General features: G+C 60.8%; 1 protein-coding gene across 3 annotated transcripts in view; it reads right to left on the bottom strand.

Moving 5' to 3' along the window:
* Positions 1-1,207: 1,207 nt before the first annotated feature.
* AGAP3 (ArfGAP with GTPase domain, ankyrin repeat and PH domain 3) overlaps positions 1,208-17,108 on the bottom strand; it is a 102,113-nt gene continuing 86,212 nt past the window's right edge. For all 3 annotated transcript variants that reach the window (XM_081834221.1, XM_081834220.1, XM_081834222.1), the window contains 6 exons: positions 13,955-14,116; positions 7,545-7,699; positions 6,871-6,961; positions 5,875-6,097; positions 2,089-2,344; positions 1,208-1,955 (listed from right to left, as the gene is read on the bottom strand). In XM_081834221.1, coding sequence (XP_081690347.1) covers positions 1,731-1,955; positions 2,089-2,344; positions 5,875-6,097; positions 6,871-6,961; positions 7,545-7,699; positions 13,955-14,116 — 1,112 coding nt within the window. In that variant the 3' untranslated portion in view covers positions 1,208-1,730. The remainder of the gene's footprint in view (positions 1,956-2,088; positions 2,345-5,874; positions 6,098-6,870; positions 6,962-7,544; positions 7,700-13,954; positions 14,117-17,108) is intronic.

Here is a 17,108-nt window from a genome sequence, read left to right as displayed (position 1 = left end):
ACGTTGGAGAAGCTGCCAAGGGCGGCGGGACCAAGCCTGGCCTGCTGCTCCCACCAAGCCTCCACGCAGAGCCCGCAGCAGCTCAAATGGCAAAGAACACGTCACATCATGTAACATGGTTTTAATAGCAGCAACCGGATCACACGATGCATGGTCCTGCTAGAGTTGTGTGCCTGCTGCCTCCGTGTGCGGGGTGCGAGTGTCACCCACCCCCTTGAAATGGCCGCCCCGCGTTGCCACGCCAAGACCCCCTTCCTGCAGCTCAGACTGCGCTACTGACTATCCCAAAGCCAAGCAGTCGCTCCCATTTGCAGGGGCTCTTCTTCACCCCCCCTTCACAAGTCACAGAATTGCGCAGTTAGAAAGGATCCCAAGGGTCATCCAGTCTGACCCCCTGCGATGCAGGAATCCCAACTCAAGGTCCTTCCCCACAGGCAGGGCAGGGCAGCCACAATGCCCCGGAGGAGGAGGGAGCGCAACTCTTCTGGCAGGAGAGTCGGAGGCAAGTTCTGGGGGTTACCCTGCTCCTGCTTGTGTCTGGACCCAATCCACACCCCCCCAACAGGTCTGCCTCACACACCCCCAGATCCCCAGAGCGCAGGATGTGCTGTGGCTGAGCTTCTGCCTCCTCCCTCAGACGCCTCTGCTGTCCCAGGCAGAGCACAGGCAACTGATGCGCCTCCCCTGATGGACTGTGCCTGCCGGCCCCCTGCCCTTGACCTCCCCTGCCAGGGTCCCCACACCCTTGATCAACAGGGTCGCCCTCCCCTGCCCGCCTTCCAGCCTGTCAACATCCTCCTTAAATTGAGGCGCCCAGAACTGGACACCGTATTCCAGGTGTAGTCTGATCAATGCAGAATCTCTTGATCTGGACACTAGACAGAAGTCTAGTTGATGCAGCCTGGAATAGCATGAGCTTTTTTGACAGCTGCATCACACGGTGGACTCAGGTTCAGCTTCGTTCCACCAAGACCCCTAACTCTGTTTCATACGGCCTGCTAGTTTGCCCGGCCGCTGGGCCTGCTCCCACCACAGCCAGGGGCTTACTGGGCAGGTGGGGGCTCCCCTGCCGCTCCTCCCCCGCAATTCAGCCCAGCCTCTCTGCCCCCACCCCTGTCCAGCCTCCCCTGGGCTGGGGGCAGCCCTGGCCCTGCTCCACGGAGGAGAAGAAGGAGAGAGAGCCACACTGTGTGGGGCAGTTGGTGGGTGAGGTGGGGCAGTTCTTTTATTGGGTAGCTGCTCGGTTGCTGCGGCAGGTCTTCCTCGCTCTCTCTCTCTCTCTAGCTCTCTCTCACACACACACACAAACGGCAAAGAAACCTTATTTACAGACCGTCATATAAATATTTCCAATGTACATTTTATACACAAGTGGCTGAGACAGGTGGGAGGCTGGAGAAGGGGGAGCAGCATCCAAAGTGGGGGGGCCACCCCAGGTCTGTCCCAGAAAGGCTGCAGCAGTGGACGCGGGGAAGGCAAGGGGGGGGGGCTCTATAGTACTGACACACCACGAGTGCAGCCAGGGGGAGGGGAAGGGGGTTCCCTTTGCTCTGGGCCCTCTGGGGTTCCGTGTTCCCTTTTTCCTGGGGGGTGGGAAGGAGGGTTGCCCACGCGGAGGATGCCTGGCCACCAGGATGGCAAGGAGAGGCCCCTCGGGTGCCCAGGGCCGGTGCCCTTGCCCCACGCCCGTCTACCGCCAGGACCGGCCCCCGCAGCGCTGCCAGGGGGGCTCAGTGGGCCGTGGGGGACGGGGGCTCGGGGGAGAGAGCCCCGGAAGGGGAGGCGTTGTTGTTGACGTTCCTGCGGGGCAGGCTGGGCGTGAGGGAGCTCATGGCGGCGTCGCTGGGGCACCCGTGCTGGAGCAGGATGTCCACACATTCTTGGCTGCCGGCCCGGCGGGCATAGGCCATGGGGGTGAGGCCTCGGGCGTCGCGGCTCTTGACGTCCACCCCGTACTGCGGGCAGAGGAAAAACAGCGGGAAGGATGCCCGGTCAGGGAGGGAGGGGGCAGCTGGGGGGTCCTCTTCTGCCAGCCCCCTGCCCGGCCTCCTCCGCTCCCCCCCACCCCCTTGGAAGGCCCTCTGTTACCCAGATGAGGAGCTGCGTGAAGACCACGTTGGCCATGGCGCTGGAGAGGTGCAGGGCGGTCCGGCCGTCTCCGTCCCCGTAGGTCTCGTTCACCTCCTCCTTGGTGCCGTGCGCCAGCAGAGTGACCACGGCCCGCAGGTCGTCCTCAACCACGGCCCGCAGCAGCTGCTGCCCCAGGGGCACATCTGAGTGGGGCAGAGGGGCCAGGAAGAGCTTCTGCTCGTACTTGGCCCGGATCCAACGCTCCTTCTCCTCCCTGCAGAAGCAAAAGCGGGCGGCCGCCTGTCAGGGACGCTTCAGCCGCAACTCCCGCCTGTGTGTTTCGACTAGATGACCCCTGGCTTCCCTTCTGCCTCCACCGTGCTGCAATTCCAGGGAAGGGGGCACTGCACAGAGACGTCTCTGTCCCGCACGCCCACCATAAAGGCGGCCTGCCCCCCGGGATCGCCATCTATCACGCAGACCCAGCGGAAAGGCCAGCCCCCGCGTCGGAGGGCAGGAGGAACGGGCTAGACGCCGACGGAGTCGCGGCTGTGGCATTATCGTCAGCGGCGTCTTGCTGCCCGCACAAAGGCGCTGGTGCCGAGGGGCCCCCGATCGATGCTGCCGGCACCCCATTGCTATCTGCTGGCCATTCTATCCATCTGCATCTTGCCCGGCACGATCAATACCGGCGGCAGAGCATGCTCAGTGCCTCCTGCCCCCTGACCTGCTCTTATCCGCTGATAAGGCAGCAGAAAGGGCTCTTGTCTGGGTGTCGGGATGAGTGAGTGACAGCGCAGGGGCTCCGATAGGGACACACAAGGCAGCCTCCCCAGGGGCCGGGGCAGCCATGCCGCCGCCTGTAACCCCTTCTTCTCCAGGCACAGAATCGGCCCTCCTACACACGATGCTCCTCCTGACTCTCTGGCAAGCAGAGAGGCTGCTGAGAGGGGACCTGCTCTCTTGCCCCCCGTGGCCATGGCAAAGGCAGGGGACCAGCTCTGCCCCAGTGAGCGCTTCAGATCCGTAACACACACACAGTGTCCCAGCCAGTTTGGCACCCACTCTGCCCCCAAGGGGAGCTGGCTGGCATCTGATTTTGCTCTCCGCTGTGGCTCAGAGGTGGGGCTGGCCCAGGAGCGAAGGGGGTGCTGTGGCATTTGTGGGAAGCAGCAGAGGCATTTGCCATGCAAAAGTGGGTCCTGACTGCCACCCCCCACCCAGGCGGCACCAGCCCCTCTCTGAATCATTGGGAGCTCTGGCCAAGAAAAGCCACCCGACTTGTGGGGCAGCCAAGCCCTCCTGACAGAAGAACCAAGCGTCTTCCTCCTCCAAGGGCTTGCTCAGAGATGGGGGGCCTGTGGCCTTTTCCAGACGTTGTGAGGCTCCAGCTGCCATCTGCCCCCTGCAGCCAGCATGGCCAATGGTTAGGGCTAAGGGGGGCTGCACTCTAGCAACACATGGAGGGCCTCAGGCACCCCCACCCCCAAGCCCTGGCAGAGAAGAGCCTGCGAGAACGATTCTTGCAGTTCCTGACAGAAATAGAAACAAACCAATAATCATTATAATAATAATGAAACCACCTTCCACCCACGTCACCACCTCCCGGTCTGGCCTTACGATGCCTCAGAGGAAGCGCATCAGAACTTCAGAGACCAGGGGAAGGGATGATTCCACAGTGTTAAGCAATCTCCAGCATTTGCATTTCCTCTTCCTGCCCGGCTGTGCTAATTGCGGAAATTAAGGCTTTACCTGTCTGCTTGGAGCGGGAAAAGAGCAGCGCTGTCTTCCCAGGTCAGCTGGAGAGCTGGCCCTGCTGCGGTGGAGGCACACTGGGCTCTAATGAATGCAGAGATCTCCCTCTCCCTGGGGGCGGGTTCCCCCCTTTGCTGCTGCCCCCTTAGAGCCTGAGGCTGCAGCTTGAACCTCATCCTGCCACCTCGTGCCAGTCAGTGAAGAAGCATTGCCACCCCAGGCTAGAACCTGCCTGCTCTCTTGCTGGCTCCCATCATACGGAAAACAGCTTTGACTCTTGAATGTTGAGGAAACTCCCCTTTCAGAGTCTCCTGGGGGTCTGGGCGTCCTGGGCCTCACATCCCAGATGCCACCTTGCTAGTTAATGCGGAAGAGCCACAGCCGATGGGGGCCCTGCAACGTCTGTCAGAGGACGAGGGGGATAGCTGGTCCCTCCCAGCTGAATAGGGAGGAAGGACCTCAGTCATTTTGAGGTGCACAGGGAGTCCCCATTCTGGAACAAAATAAAAAAATTCCTTCCAGTAGCACCTTGGGGACCCACTAAGTTTGTTATTGGTATCAGCTTTCGTGTGCATGCACACTTCTTCAGATACCCGTTTTGAGGCAGCCATATACAAACAGCCTGTTTTCTAGTTCCTCTATTAACCTGAGTGGAGAATGGGTGCATCTGGAACCATCCAGTCACTCTTGCTCTCCGTCACAAAATTGTAAGCAGCAACCTATTATAGATTGTAGAGATTATTATTAGTGACCGTTTTATTATGTTTGGTGTGACTGCACTGCAGAACTGGGCATTTTGCAAGGCAATTTTTCGCTGTGCAATAAAGAGATATTGACTGATCCCCGCCCCCCCCCCGAGTCCATGCATGGGTTTGGGCTACTGCTCCCTGGATGTTCGGTTTTCAGACGTTCCTAAAAACCAGAGGTGCCCATGAACCAAATTTCAGATTCCTAGCTTGGAATGTGGACTGCAAGAAGATCAAACCTCTCTATTCTGAAGGAAATCAGTCCTGAGTGCTCACTGGAAGGACAGATCCTGAAGCTGAGGCTCCAAGACTTTGGCCACCTCACGAGAAGAGAAGACTCCCTGGAAAAGACCCTGATGTTGGGAAAGATGGAGGGCACAACGAGAACGGGGCGACAGAAGACGAGGTGGTTGGACAGTGTTCTCGAAGCTACCAGCATGAGTTTGACCAAACTGTGGGTGGCAGTGGAAGACAGGAGTGCCTGGCGTGCTCTGGTTCAGGGGGTCACGAAGAGTCGGACACGACTAAACAACTAAACAACAACAACACTAAGTCTATGAATGTCCAGTTCTCAGACTACATGTGTTTGAGGTCACAGAGAAGTACTCTCGTAATTCTGACGCCCCTTTGTGAGTGTGTGCCTTTTGGGGCCTTTCAATCTGGCAGGTCCGAGATGCAAATCCACACCTTCAAACGGTCAACTCTTTCTCCTGTAACCTCCACCCTAAATTTACAGCCTTCTGGTTATCGCAAACTGGCTAGATGTTTGTCCCAGCAGCAGGTGCTGGGGGAGGGTGCCCCCCGCCAGTCCCTTCAGTTTGCTAGCCTGCTGCTTCCTCAGTTTTGTCAGAGGGCAGCTACCCCCTCACCAGCGCAGGAGTAAGATTCAGTGGCCAGGCTAGTTGGCAGCTTGCCCTTGGCCTTGGGCAGCCAGATGTTTTGAGCCTCTCCTCTTATTTATTGAAAAATGCACACACCACTTTTTTGTTTGCCATCTCAAACAAAAAGCAGCTCCCACTTGACTGGAATTCCTTCAGGTTTCACCCCTTTTTCTGAGCTTGGTCCTGCCCCGCCCCGGGAAGGGATTCTTCTCCCAGCCTAAGGCTGTTGCCCCAATCCAACACAAGCACTAGAGAAGTGAGAGGACGGGGGGGGCACCTCTGGCCCCCTTTCTAGAACCAGGCACAAGAGCACCTTCCCCCCACCAAGCGCATGGAGGCCCCCACGGGGCAGCCGCCTGAGGGGCGAGTCCTGGGAGCCCTGGCCGCAGGGGGCACAGCGGCCTCCGTCCGGCGCGGCCTACCTGCAGCTCTCCGGGGGCGGCTTGGGGTAGTTCTCGATGGCGCCTTCCCACACGGAGTTGGCCAGCGTGTTGCCGATGGCCGTCATCACCATCACCAGCTCCAGAGGCCAGTCGTCCAGGTCGAGGGAGCGCACGCGAGAGAGGTGCGTGCCCAGGTTGCGGTGGATGCCGGAGCACTCGATGCAAATGAGGGCACCCAGGTTGAGGCTGGCCCAGTCCGGGTCTGCGGAGGGGCAGGCAAATGAACACCTGAAAGGGACCCCCGCCCTCAGGAGCCTGCCTGCCAGAGAGTGGCTTCTGCCGGCTTCCCCTGCCTCTCTCCCCATAGAAACCAAGTTCAGGTGAGATTTAAGGGTCCAGACGAGGGCAGGGTGTTATGGAATGCCTGGAGACTCAGCACCCCAGGAGTTTCTGCAGAGCACCCCAATAGTCATCTGCACCTGAAGCTGACTTTCCCACCATGTCCCTCCCTCTGACCCAATACCTTTGGGAATGGGCTACAGAGCCAGCAGCCAGGACAACAGCTCCCTCCCTGCCTTGGTGGTTTGGTTTTTTTTTTTTTTTGCAGGGCACCAGACCCCCCCTGCCCATGTTTGGCTTCAGACAGAGACACGTTTGGTGAGGGCTGACCGTTGGCAGCGAGGAATCATCTCAGGTCAAAAGCGCCCCTCTCCTGCCAGAGCCATCCTCACCCAGGCTGGGCAGGGGGGGGGAGAAAAGGGTCAGGGTGGGTGGGGGCATCTTGGCTGCAGCAGGCAGCTGCCAAAACCCAAGAAGCACTTTTGGCGCAGCGCTTCCAGGAGCCGCTCTCTTCTGTGGGATACAAAATGCCCAGAGTGCCCCGGGCACACACTGGCAGAGAGCTTTCCCTCACCCCCCAAGGCAACAGTTTGCCACCCCTGATTGCTCTGTCCAGATCTGTGGAGGAGCTTCTGTCAGCAGGAAAAGACACCCCTGCTCCTCGCCCCCCCCCGCCACCGCCAGGCCATCACTCACTGGGCGCATCGCAATCCACACAGAAGCTGTTTCCGCGCACGGTGCGGATGGACTGCAGAGCGAGCGCATCGCTGTGGCTGCCCAGGCGAGCCTGAAAGAAAGGCAGACATTGCGTCCTGTGAGGGGTTCCTGTCTCCCCCCATCTGCCTCCTTCCTGCTCAGGGCCACTGGGAAAGGAGGGGGGAGCAACAGGAGAAAGCCAATACACAGGCTGCAGGGGCTGAAGCGCCATGACTGTGACCAGCCTTGCCCAATTTCCTCAGGTACCATGAATCAGAACTGCCAGGATCTTTGGACCTGGATGCTCCCAGGCCCCCCCCCCCCGCTTTCAGATCTGCATGTGAACCCCCAGCAGTGAGAGAAAGGGAGTTTGCCCATGTGCAAGGACACTCCAGCAGCTGGGTCCTGCCTCGATGGCCAGGTGTGCTGTGGGCGCCTTGCAGGTGCCAAGCCAGAGAGACCCTCCTCAACCCAGACAGAGGTTCTGCCCCAACCCAGGGCTCTTCTCCTGCCCCTGCCCTGCCCTCACCCCACTGCTCCACCTCTCCTGTCCCCCTAGGAGCAGGGCAACCCCACACCCCTGCTGGCGAAAAGGGATGGCAACCTGCCCTATGATCCCCTCCCGGCAGACCGTGGATCACAGCCGCTTTGCCCCCCCCCCCCGACAGACCTACCTTGTTCTTGCTGCTCTCGCAGCCCTGGAGACTTGCCAGGATCTGGCTCTCAATGGCTTGCACCCAGAGCTCCCTCTCCTCTGCCGTGGAGGCCTCAAAGAGCCACGACTGGCCCGTCAGAGACACAATGACAAACTCAAAGGACTCGTCTTGCTCTGGAGGAGAAAGAGGGGAGAGGCTCGCTTGAAATGAACAACTACCTGACTCTTAGAAGACATCTGAAGGCAGCCCTGTTCATGGAAATTTTTAATGTTTGATGTTTTATTGCATTTTTAATATTTCGTTGGAAGCCGCAAAGAGTGGCTGGGGAAACCCAGCCAGATGGGCCGGGTATAAATAATAAATTATTATTATTATTATTATTATTATTATTATTATTATTATTATTATTATTAATAATAATAGGGCTGGGCAGAGGGCTGGGCAGATGGCAGCTGCCAGATGGCCAAAGCAGGCAAGCTCTTTCTCCAACCCAGTCCCTTGTCTCCAGCAAAGGGGAGACACGTCACAAACCTCGTTTCCTGGAGGAGAGTCGGGTGGTGCGAGGGATGGCAAAGCCCCCACGCTATTCAGGCTCCAAACCTTGACGTGCAGCCCCTGGCACTGGCTCCCAGGCAACCTTTGTCCCTTTATTACTCCCCTCCTTTAGGGAAGCACTTAATCCATTTCTGCCCCAGCCTAACCTTCAGGTGGGCAGCAATAAAGTCCCATCAAACGCAACACAACCACTCAACATGCAGTGCTGTGCATGCAATGTTGCAAGCCGCCCCTTATGAAGGGTGGTCTATACAGTCCGAGTGACGCTGGGGGAGCACAGATCCAGCCCCCTCTGGGCAGAAGGGTCTCTCCCCACGGCTTCCACGAACAGGCTCAGCACAGCCGGCCTAGACAAGCATCATGCATGGGCAGCCGCATCCAGCCAACGGGTCACAACCCAGAAGTGCCTGGTGGCCGGATCCAGGCTGGACTGTACCATCACCACCAGCCTAGGCATCTTGGGGAGAGGCAAGGAGAAAGGTGGACAGAGAAAGGGAAAGCAGCTCCAGGTGGATGAGAGAAGCAACAGGAGGCAGCAGACTGTTCTCAGCACCTGGTACTGCACTGCAAGGCCCACTGGACCCGGCACAAGAAGGCAGGCAGGCAGGCAGGCAGGCCGAGGCGGATGGGAGGGGTGGTCCAGAGCTGATGTGTGCAAGCTGGTCCAGAATCAGGGCATCTGCACTCAGGAAGAAGCACCTCCCAGGATCAGTCCACAACCCACTTTGGCCAGGACTCTTGCCAGCCATGCAGTGGGGGGCGTGAGGCTCCCCTGGCAGCCACGACCTCTGTCCTGCCCACGGCTGCGCCCAGGGCCTGGTTGCACCCAGGAGGGGAGAGGAAGCCCCTCCTCAGGAGAAAGCCTGGGTCCCTGAGCAGCAGCAGCAGCAGCAGCAGCACTGCAGGGTCACCTGAGAAGGGAGGCCCCCAGGGCCCCACACAGTCCAGGAGGAGCAACTTGTGGCCTGCAGGGCAACTAAATGGCCTCAGGCAAAAATGATGGAGGAGTTTTTTTTTGGGGGGGCATGCTTTTATTTTAGGACCTAGTCAAGTTTGGGGAGGAGGTGCGCAGCGGCCAGAGCAAAGCAGTCTCTCGCCCTTTCCTGCAGGGGCCTCCCAGAGTGGCCCCAGCCGGAGACAGGACAGGGGCCAGAAGATGGGCAGCATGCAGGGGCTGTGGAGGGGGGTCCCCCCCCCAGGGCAGATGCCTGCCCAGCTGCTGCTGCTACCGCCCTGGAGGGGAGTTGCCGGGGGCCAGGAGTAATCATCCCATGCAATGTCACAGCCCACGCTCCAGCTCATAGCAAAATGATGTGTAATTCCCTAATTAGTGTTATGCAAATAACATCCTCAGCCCCATAATGCGGCTTCCTCACTCTCTGTGAGAGACCGGCAGGCAGGGCCAAGGGAAGGGAGTCCTGGCCCAGCATGGGTCAGCCCTTGGAGCCAGGCCCCTTCCCCAGACCCCACGCTCCCTCGCCCCCAGGGGCACCTGGCTTGCTCCCCCCCACACAGTCAGGTCAGGCAGGGGCCTCCAGGGAGGCCCTTGGGAGCCCCCCCAGCTCCAGGGAGCGCCTCTGCGCCTGCCAAGCCACAGGCCTGGCACAAGCACCTTTCTCCCTGCAGCTGCCCAAGGCGTCCTCCCTGCAGGAGCAGGCAGCCCTCCGATCAATGGACCATTTGCCTGGCGGTGGCTGGACCACGGAAGCGAGCTGGAAGGGTCATCCAGCCCAACCCCCTGCAATGAAGCCAAGGACAGGCTGCTGGATCAGGCCCATGGCCCACCGAGTCCAGCCTCCTCTTCTCACAGTCAACCGGAGGGGAACCAGCGAGCAGAACAGGCACCCCAGAGTCCTCTCCCCCAGGGGGGTGGGAGCCCAGAGCCTGGCCTCCCTCTCCAGATGGCGCCCGCTCAGCTAGGGGTCGGGGCTCCCAGCTCCCTCCTTCCAGCGCCACTCCCTCCCCCAGTGCATCATGGGAAAGCTGCCAAGGCTTTAAACCTGTTGCCCACCCACCTCTTGAGGGGCACAGAGAGACAGGTGGGGTCGAGGGAAGAAAGCCTTCTCTTGGCTTCCCACACCTCAGCATCTCCTTGAGAACCTTTCGGACCCCAAGGACTGCCAAACCCTTCCTTGCGCCTGTCCCCCTGTCCTTGCAGCCTGCCCTTGGGTTCATTGCAGGGGGTCGGGCTGGATGTTCCTTCCAGCTCTGTGGCTCCTTGGTGCCAGTGCTCCCTTGTGACTGTCCTCTGCCCCTTCTTAGGCAGGAGAGCGGGCATCGCTGCAGGCTCCTTGGTGCCAGTCACAGGTGCAGCATCAGGAGGCACTTCTTGGGGCAACAAAGCCATGGCGCTCTGCCCACATTTCCTTGCCAGCCCATCGTCCATCTCCGGCCATCTCTGCCCTGGGAGGTGGGACCTTGAGAGCTGCAGCAGGGCTTTGGGGGGGGGGCCCCGGAGGAGACCCCTGGAGGACATGTGGCCTTACGCATGCCAGTCCCTTGCCCATCTCGCCCCTGCAGCCTGCGTCTGGAACAGAGGAGGTTTCTGTGCCATGAGGGGAGGAGGAGGCTGCCTGGGCACCCTCCCGCCCCCCAGGGGTCCTCTCCATTGCTGCGGGACTCCAATGCGGAGAAACAACGGGGAGGGGGAAGAGAGCTCAGCGCCTCGCTTTGCAGCCCCCCCCATTTCAGTGCATTCCTCTGGGCCCAGCAGCTCGCTCCCCCCTCCCCAAACTCATTAGCTCAGTGACTGACCAACTGAGAAATTAGAGGAGCATTTGGGTAATTTGACGAGAGACTGGGATGGGCTTCTGCGGAAAGGCTGGCGAGGGGGCCGTGGGGGGCTTGGCACGGAGAGTCTCCTGCTCTGGATCTCTCGCTTGCCGTGGGGCTGGCCAGGAAGGGTGTGAGAAGGGGGGAGGGCTAAGCCACGTCCGCGTGCGGCTCCCCAGGAATTAGTGGGCAGTGGAATGAGCGAGTGCGTCTCTTGATTATTTTTTGATGATGTTTCGCAGGCTGAACGCTCTGAAGTACTCCTGAGCAAGCCAGGCAGTCTTCTCGCCGCGGCAGCGGCTGCTAATGGGTGTTAACCCCGCGACCTCGTCTCCAACGCTGCCTGGGCAACAAGCCCTCCAAATGAGAGGGAAATTAGCAAGGCCACGAGGGGAGCAGGGGAGCGAGGCCCGCCAAGCCAGACCCCCCCCCTCGCCTGCACCTGCTCCCCAGGGCATCTTTCAAGGAGGGAGCACGTGCCGGAGGAGTCCTGGGGGGATGTCCCTCAGCAGGTGCCGTGGGAGGAGGAGGGAGAGATCCGCCACCCCACTCTCTATGGGGCTGGCCCCATGCCACCCTCCGCTGCTCCGCGGCAAAGCACCTGCCCTCGTGCCTTCTTCACACCAGGGCTGCTGGTGCGAGCGGGATCTGCAGCCGGGCCCCTCTCTGGCCCCCCATGCCCAGGGAGCCCCACGAGCGAGGCTGCCCCCTGGCATCATGGCAGCCCCTCATCGCTCGGAGAGGGACTTGGCACCTCCGCAATCGAGCAGGCGTTGTGGGGGGGATGCACGAGGCGGGCGCCATTCGTAAATGTCATCGCGCTACCGCCTCATTTTGCAGCTCATTAAACCCAATATTCCTAACCTGTATTAGTGCATCAGGGACAGCCCCCCTCCTCCCCCCTCCACCCCACACTGCCAGGCAGACGGAGGGAGCCCACAAGCACACGGCTGAAGGCCGCCCCATGGAAACGGAGCAGGGGGGCCCCTCACAAGTGAGGAGTGGGGCCTCCCCCTGGCACAGCCCCAGTGGTTGGCGGACAGGCCAGGAAGGGGGTTGGGAGGCTGGAGAGGGGAGGCAAGGTTCCCAAAGGGACACGGGGCAGGGTGGGGGCAAGGATCCAGCAGGGCTGTCAAGGAGCAGGAGGAACATGGAGACCAGGCGTAATCCCTGGCAGTCTGGTGGGGGCTGCTCAGGAGCGCCCACCAGCCGGTAGCAAGGGTTCTATGACAGGCCCTGACAGGCAGCATTAATCACAGCCACCGCCCCAAAGAAACTCTTCGCCAGCCGCCGGTTTCCCTGTGTGGGCTTCGCGACAAAAGCACATCACTGGGCTGCTGCTCAGGAAGGTGCTGAGGGGCTGCCAGGCTGGTGCTGAGCCCCTTGCCTCCCTCCTTAAGCCCAGGAGGACTTCTTCATCGGCCAGGGATAGACAGACAGCCAAGGGACCCTGGCCGGGAGGAAGGAGCTGAGGAGGAACCCTGCCCCGATCCCTCGCACCCCAGCCCCACCGGCCACGTTTTGCTCCCAGGAGTTCAGCTGCCGCGCACCCAGCTGGTCGGGGAGTTTGCAAAAGTTGGGCGGGGGGGGGGGGCTGCTCAGCCGCCCTCTGCCACGGCTGCCTGACGCGCCCCGGTGCACTTTGCAGACGCTCCCTGAGCAGTTTGACACAGTGGCGGCGGCGCCTCGCTCTTTAACATGCGGCCATGTAAAAAAGCAACAGCTCCGTGCGTGATTTATGATACTTCAGAACAACGAAGATTCAATTGCGCTGCACGTCCTCGCCTCTGATTACCTCCTAAATGAGATAAACTGATGGCAATTCATCCCGAGACCTCACCCACTCTCCCAGGGTGCCAACCTGAGGCACTGGGGCCTGCCTGCCTGCCTGCGGGGAGCCCCCCTCCCCAGCCCCAAATGCCTCTTCCGCTGGGGGGAAAGGGGGCCCTGGTGTGGGATAGGGGGAGGGGGATGCAGCGAGCCAGCAGATTCCTGGGCGCTGCAAAATGAGGAGCAAGCAGAATGCCAAGGGGGTTTGGGGGCCACATCAAGCTGCAGGAAAAGGAGGTCGAGTCTGCCCTCCCCCAAGTCGTCATTCTGCACAGCAGGTGCAGCAAGGGATAAATGGGTGCTGGAGTTGAGAATGCAAAGCCCCCCTTCACCCGAGAGGCCTTGGGGTGTTGCCAGAAGGAGCCACGGGGGTTCCTGAGCATGTGAAGATATCCACTAACCAATGCAAATGCCTTTCCTCTGCATTGCCAGCAGATCAAGGGGGGGGGAGGAGAAGCCTCAGCCTTCTTGCTCCGTCTGCGCAGAGAAGGGGCTCAGTGACCTGCACCCCTGAAAGCCTCTAAGGATGTGCTAGACCCCCGGGATATTGCTACGGTCTAACTCAGCTCCCCCGGGACACGCAGCTCACAAGCCTAGGCGAGGGGAGCAAACACACCCACACCCCGGGCCAGGCCAGGCATGGCACAGACTAGGAGGAGACAGACTCAGCTGAGGTCTCCCGCTCCCTCCTTGAGGACTAGCGGCCTCACTGTCAAGGCAGCAGATATTTATTTCTTCCACCCTGAACACCACTTCTAATGGATATTTATTTCTTCCCTCCTGCAGAACCCAAGCTGCCCCGCTCAGCGCAACCTGGGCAGTGTCTCCTCCTTGAGCACAACGCACAACCCCCTGAGCAAGCGAGAAGCCCCTTCCCCACAGACCCCGAAGGGAAGGCTGGGAATCGTGCCGGACTTTCCTGGGAAGCACAATGCCCCTGCAGGCAGGCCCCAGAAAGGAGGGCCAGGCCTTGAGGCTCAGGACAGGTCCCTGACCGCTCTCAAGGCCCTCCCAGCTAGGCGGCAACATGCTCTGGAGGCTGAACAAGGATTCACAACCTGACTCCTGCACTGCGGGGGCTGGACTAGGTGCCTCTTGGGCTGCCTCCCAAATCTACCGTTCCGTGATTTCACGCAGCCTCCGAGGAAGCAGCGGCTGCTTGCCTGGAACGGAAGCCCCCACTCTGTTGCCCTCTCCTGGGGGCGCCTGCGCCTTGAAGGGGGAATCAGGCCCACCCTCGCCCTCCCCAGCAGGCAAGTTCCCCAAGGTACCTTCGGCCACCGTCCCAGCCCCGTCCGGCCGGCTGGTGCCCGTGCTCTTTTTCCGGCGATGCTTCTTCCTGTTGGCGTGGGGGGACGGTGGGGGCTCCAGCTTGGGGCTGGCGGTGCTGGACACGTTGGGGCTGGAGCTGAGGGAGTCGGCGGTGCCGTTGGCTGGGGGTGGAAAGAGGAGAGAGAGCGTCAGACGCGCCATCCGCGGCACACCCACCCTGCCGACCCCCAGGCCCCACGCAAGCGGGGTTGGTCTGGATGACCCCTGGGAACCTCCCAACTCTACAATAAAAGCAGGCAGCCTACCCCTCCACTACCTTTCTGCCCTTAGGAAGGCATCCCCCCATTGGGGGATATCAATGCCTCCCCTGCCCCCCACCGAAAGGGCCAGGCCACCCCCCCAAGGGCAGAGCAGATTCCCCCCCACCACCAATGGGGCAGGAATGGGAGGGTCCCCGCGAGCGCCTTCCATATCCCTGCCTGCCACGCGCCAAATTTATCCTCAATCATACTGTTCCTTACAATTAATAGCAGAATTAGAAACAATCAGGGAGCTGGCTAATTACTGTCAATTAGAGTGCGCTAATCAAGCTCCGATCACACACACACGCACACACGCCGCCGCAGCTCTCACCATTAAATGTCAAATTTCATTAGAGACCAGCAACAAAATCAGAAGCCTGACATTCAATTCCAGCCGCGGAGCAGAGAGCGCCAGCTCCCAATCAGCGTAAATGCGGAAGCCCCCCCGCCAGGCGCTCCAGACCCCCCCTCCCGGCCCAACCCCACCCTCTTTGGCTAGGGATCCCGGGCAGTGCGGCCCCTGCACCCCCCAAGGGCAGGGGCTTGGGGGGGGGCTCATTGGGCTCCCTTCACTGGGAGTGGGGGGAATGGGCTGCCCCCGCCCTTCTGCAAACAGCCCCCCAGCACAAACATCAGGCTCACCTGCGTTACTAAAAAGCCCCCACCGTCCCACCCCCCTGCCGCTTCTCCTTTAGTGGTCTCTGGTCTGACCCCTTTGCAGAACTACCGTTCCCATCGGGGGGGGGGGCATTTGGGCTTCAAAGCGACATTCTTTTTGTAAACCGCTTTCAGGTTTCCTACAATCAAGGGGCGTGCAAGTTTTACGAAATAAAATGAATGAAACCACATCAGGTTGCACTGGATTAAATGCGCAGGGCAGGAGCCGATGTCCTTAATGCCAACTGTTTGTGAGGAGGACTTTGGCCTCCCCCCATAGAGTTTGGGGGAAGCCCCTCTTGCTTCGGAACCCCTGCCATGCCAGGGGGCAGGGAGACAGGCAGGTGATGGGCTGAACTTCCTTTGGATCCTGCCCTGCTCAGGATGCCCCCTTACCCGCCCCCCGGCTGCAGAAGTTAGTGAGGGATTCAGGGCCCTGCAGAGACAAGCCAGCAGGGCCTCAGCCACAGGTGGAGAGGGGCAATGGAAGGGGCAGTGGGACAGAACCCCACACAGAGCAGGGAAAGGGGTCTCTCTCAGCCTCCTCTGCAAAGGGAAAGGGGCCCTGCTCCCCCCAAGCCAGGCCCAGGGGGAAGCAGGGGCCCAATCACCCTGGGGGATCCTGTCCTTGGGCTACAGACCCAACCGTGCTCAGCTGTGGGGCTCTGGCGACAGGAAACATCTGGCCATGGGGCAGCCCCATGTGTTGCAAACCCAGCCAGGGCCAATGTGGGGAAGGGGCAGAGCTTGGCAGCAGAGGGGCTGCCCTGCAAGCAGGTCTCAGACACACACACCCTAGGCATCACTGTGTGGTGCTGGAAAAGGCTGCTGCCTGCCCGTGCAGACACCACTAGGCCAGATGGACCAAATGCTCCGTCTCGGTATGAGGAGACTGCCTCTCTTCCCAGCATGGCTGCATGAACTGGCCCCCTTGCCAGGGGGCCTGGATGGGGCCCGGCCACGGGGACCTCACCAAGTCAACGGCTTCTGGGCTGGCGTCCGAGTAGAGGACAAGCCCTGCCCTTCCTATGCTGGCCCTGGAGGATCCACAGCCACAGCGAGTTGTGCAGTGCCAACCTCAGAAGGGCTCCTGACCCCTCAGCCCCCACCCAGGACAGGCGCCTGACTCACGGCCTCCTCCCCACCTCTCTCCTCTGCCGGGGCCCTTACTCCTGCCAGTGCCTACCAGTCCCGGGGGCCACACGCCACCTCTGGGACCAGGAGAGCAGGCATTGGGCATCCTAGGTGGCAGAGAGCTCCTGCCCTGTTTGCCAGCCTCCCAGAGGCATCTGGCTGGGCACTGGGGGAAGCAGGAGGTTGGGGCAAATGTGGCAGGAGGCTCTTCTTATTGCCAGATTGGGGGGGGGGGAGGCCTTTCCCAGCCAGAGGGCCACTTTCTCTTCTGGGGGCATGTGTGGGGCAAGAATGGGCAACCAAAGTGGGCTTCATCAGCTGGGCAAGACTCTGCTCACGCCCACCTGTTAAGCAGAGCTCAAGGACGCCTTGCGTCCGGGCAAAAGCTCCCTAGGAGAGTGCAAGGCAGGGCTGGGGAGAGGCTCAGGGGCCAGGCGGAGAGAATGGGAGGGCCACATTTGGCCCCCCGTTTCCCCGTTCCCGCCAGCTGTTCTTCTTTCCAGAGGTTGAGGACCACAGGCAAGGAGGGGGGTGTTTTGGAAACTCTCCCACACCCAGGGGGACCAGGGTGGAATTCGACACGGATGCAGCCCCTGCCAGGGCTGCAGGAAAAGCCCTGGGAACGGGGCCATGTGGTAGTGGAGGGCACCTCAAAGGTCATCCAGACCAACCCGCCTATACGGGAAGAGACTCCTCACCCCAAGCGACGCTCATGCAGGCAGAGCGGTGAACCTCCCCGTCTGCCAAGGGCTCCCAGAGCCGCAGGGGCTCTCCGGCCACTCTTTGCCCCTGGCCTGCTATAAGGACACCCTCCCCTCACCGCCAGAGCCCCACTTCCTCTGCTGTCGCCTCCGGCCAGGGCAGGTCCTGGTGGTGCAGGCAGAGTCCTCCCCACCTGGGCGATGGGCGAGGAGCCCTCTGCCATGCCCCACATCCTTGGGTCTGGCTGGCTGGCTGGCTCCCGCCCGCCCGCTCACTCGTTCTCTCCCTCTCTCCCTCTCTCTCTCTCTCTCTCGCTCTGCCCCATCAGCAGTAACAGTCTGATTAATTCGCTTCCAGC

The sequence above is a fragment of the Podarcis erhardii genome (genome assembly GCF_964252035.2).
Source record: "Podarcis erhardii genome assembly, chromosome: 12".
In the NCBI taxonomy this organism is placed as follows: Eukaryota; Metazoa; Chordata; class Lepidosauria; order Squamata; family Lacertidae; genus Podarcis; species Podarcis erhardii.
The sequence above is the reverse complement of the archived record's forward strand: the minus strand, read 5'-3'. Positions and strand labels throughout refer to the sequence as shown.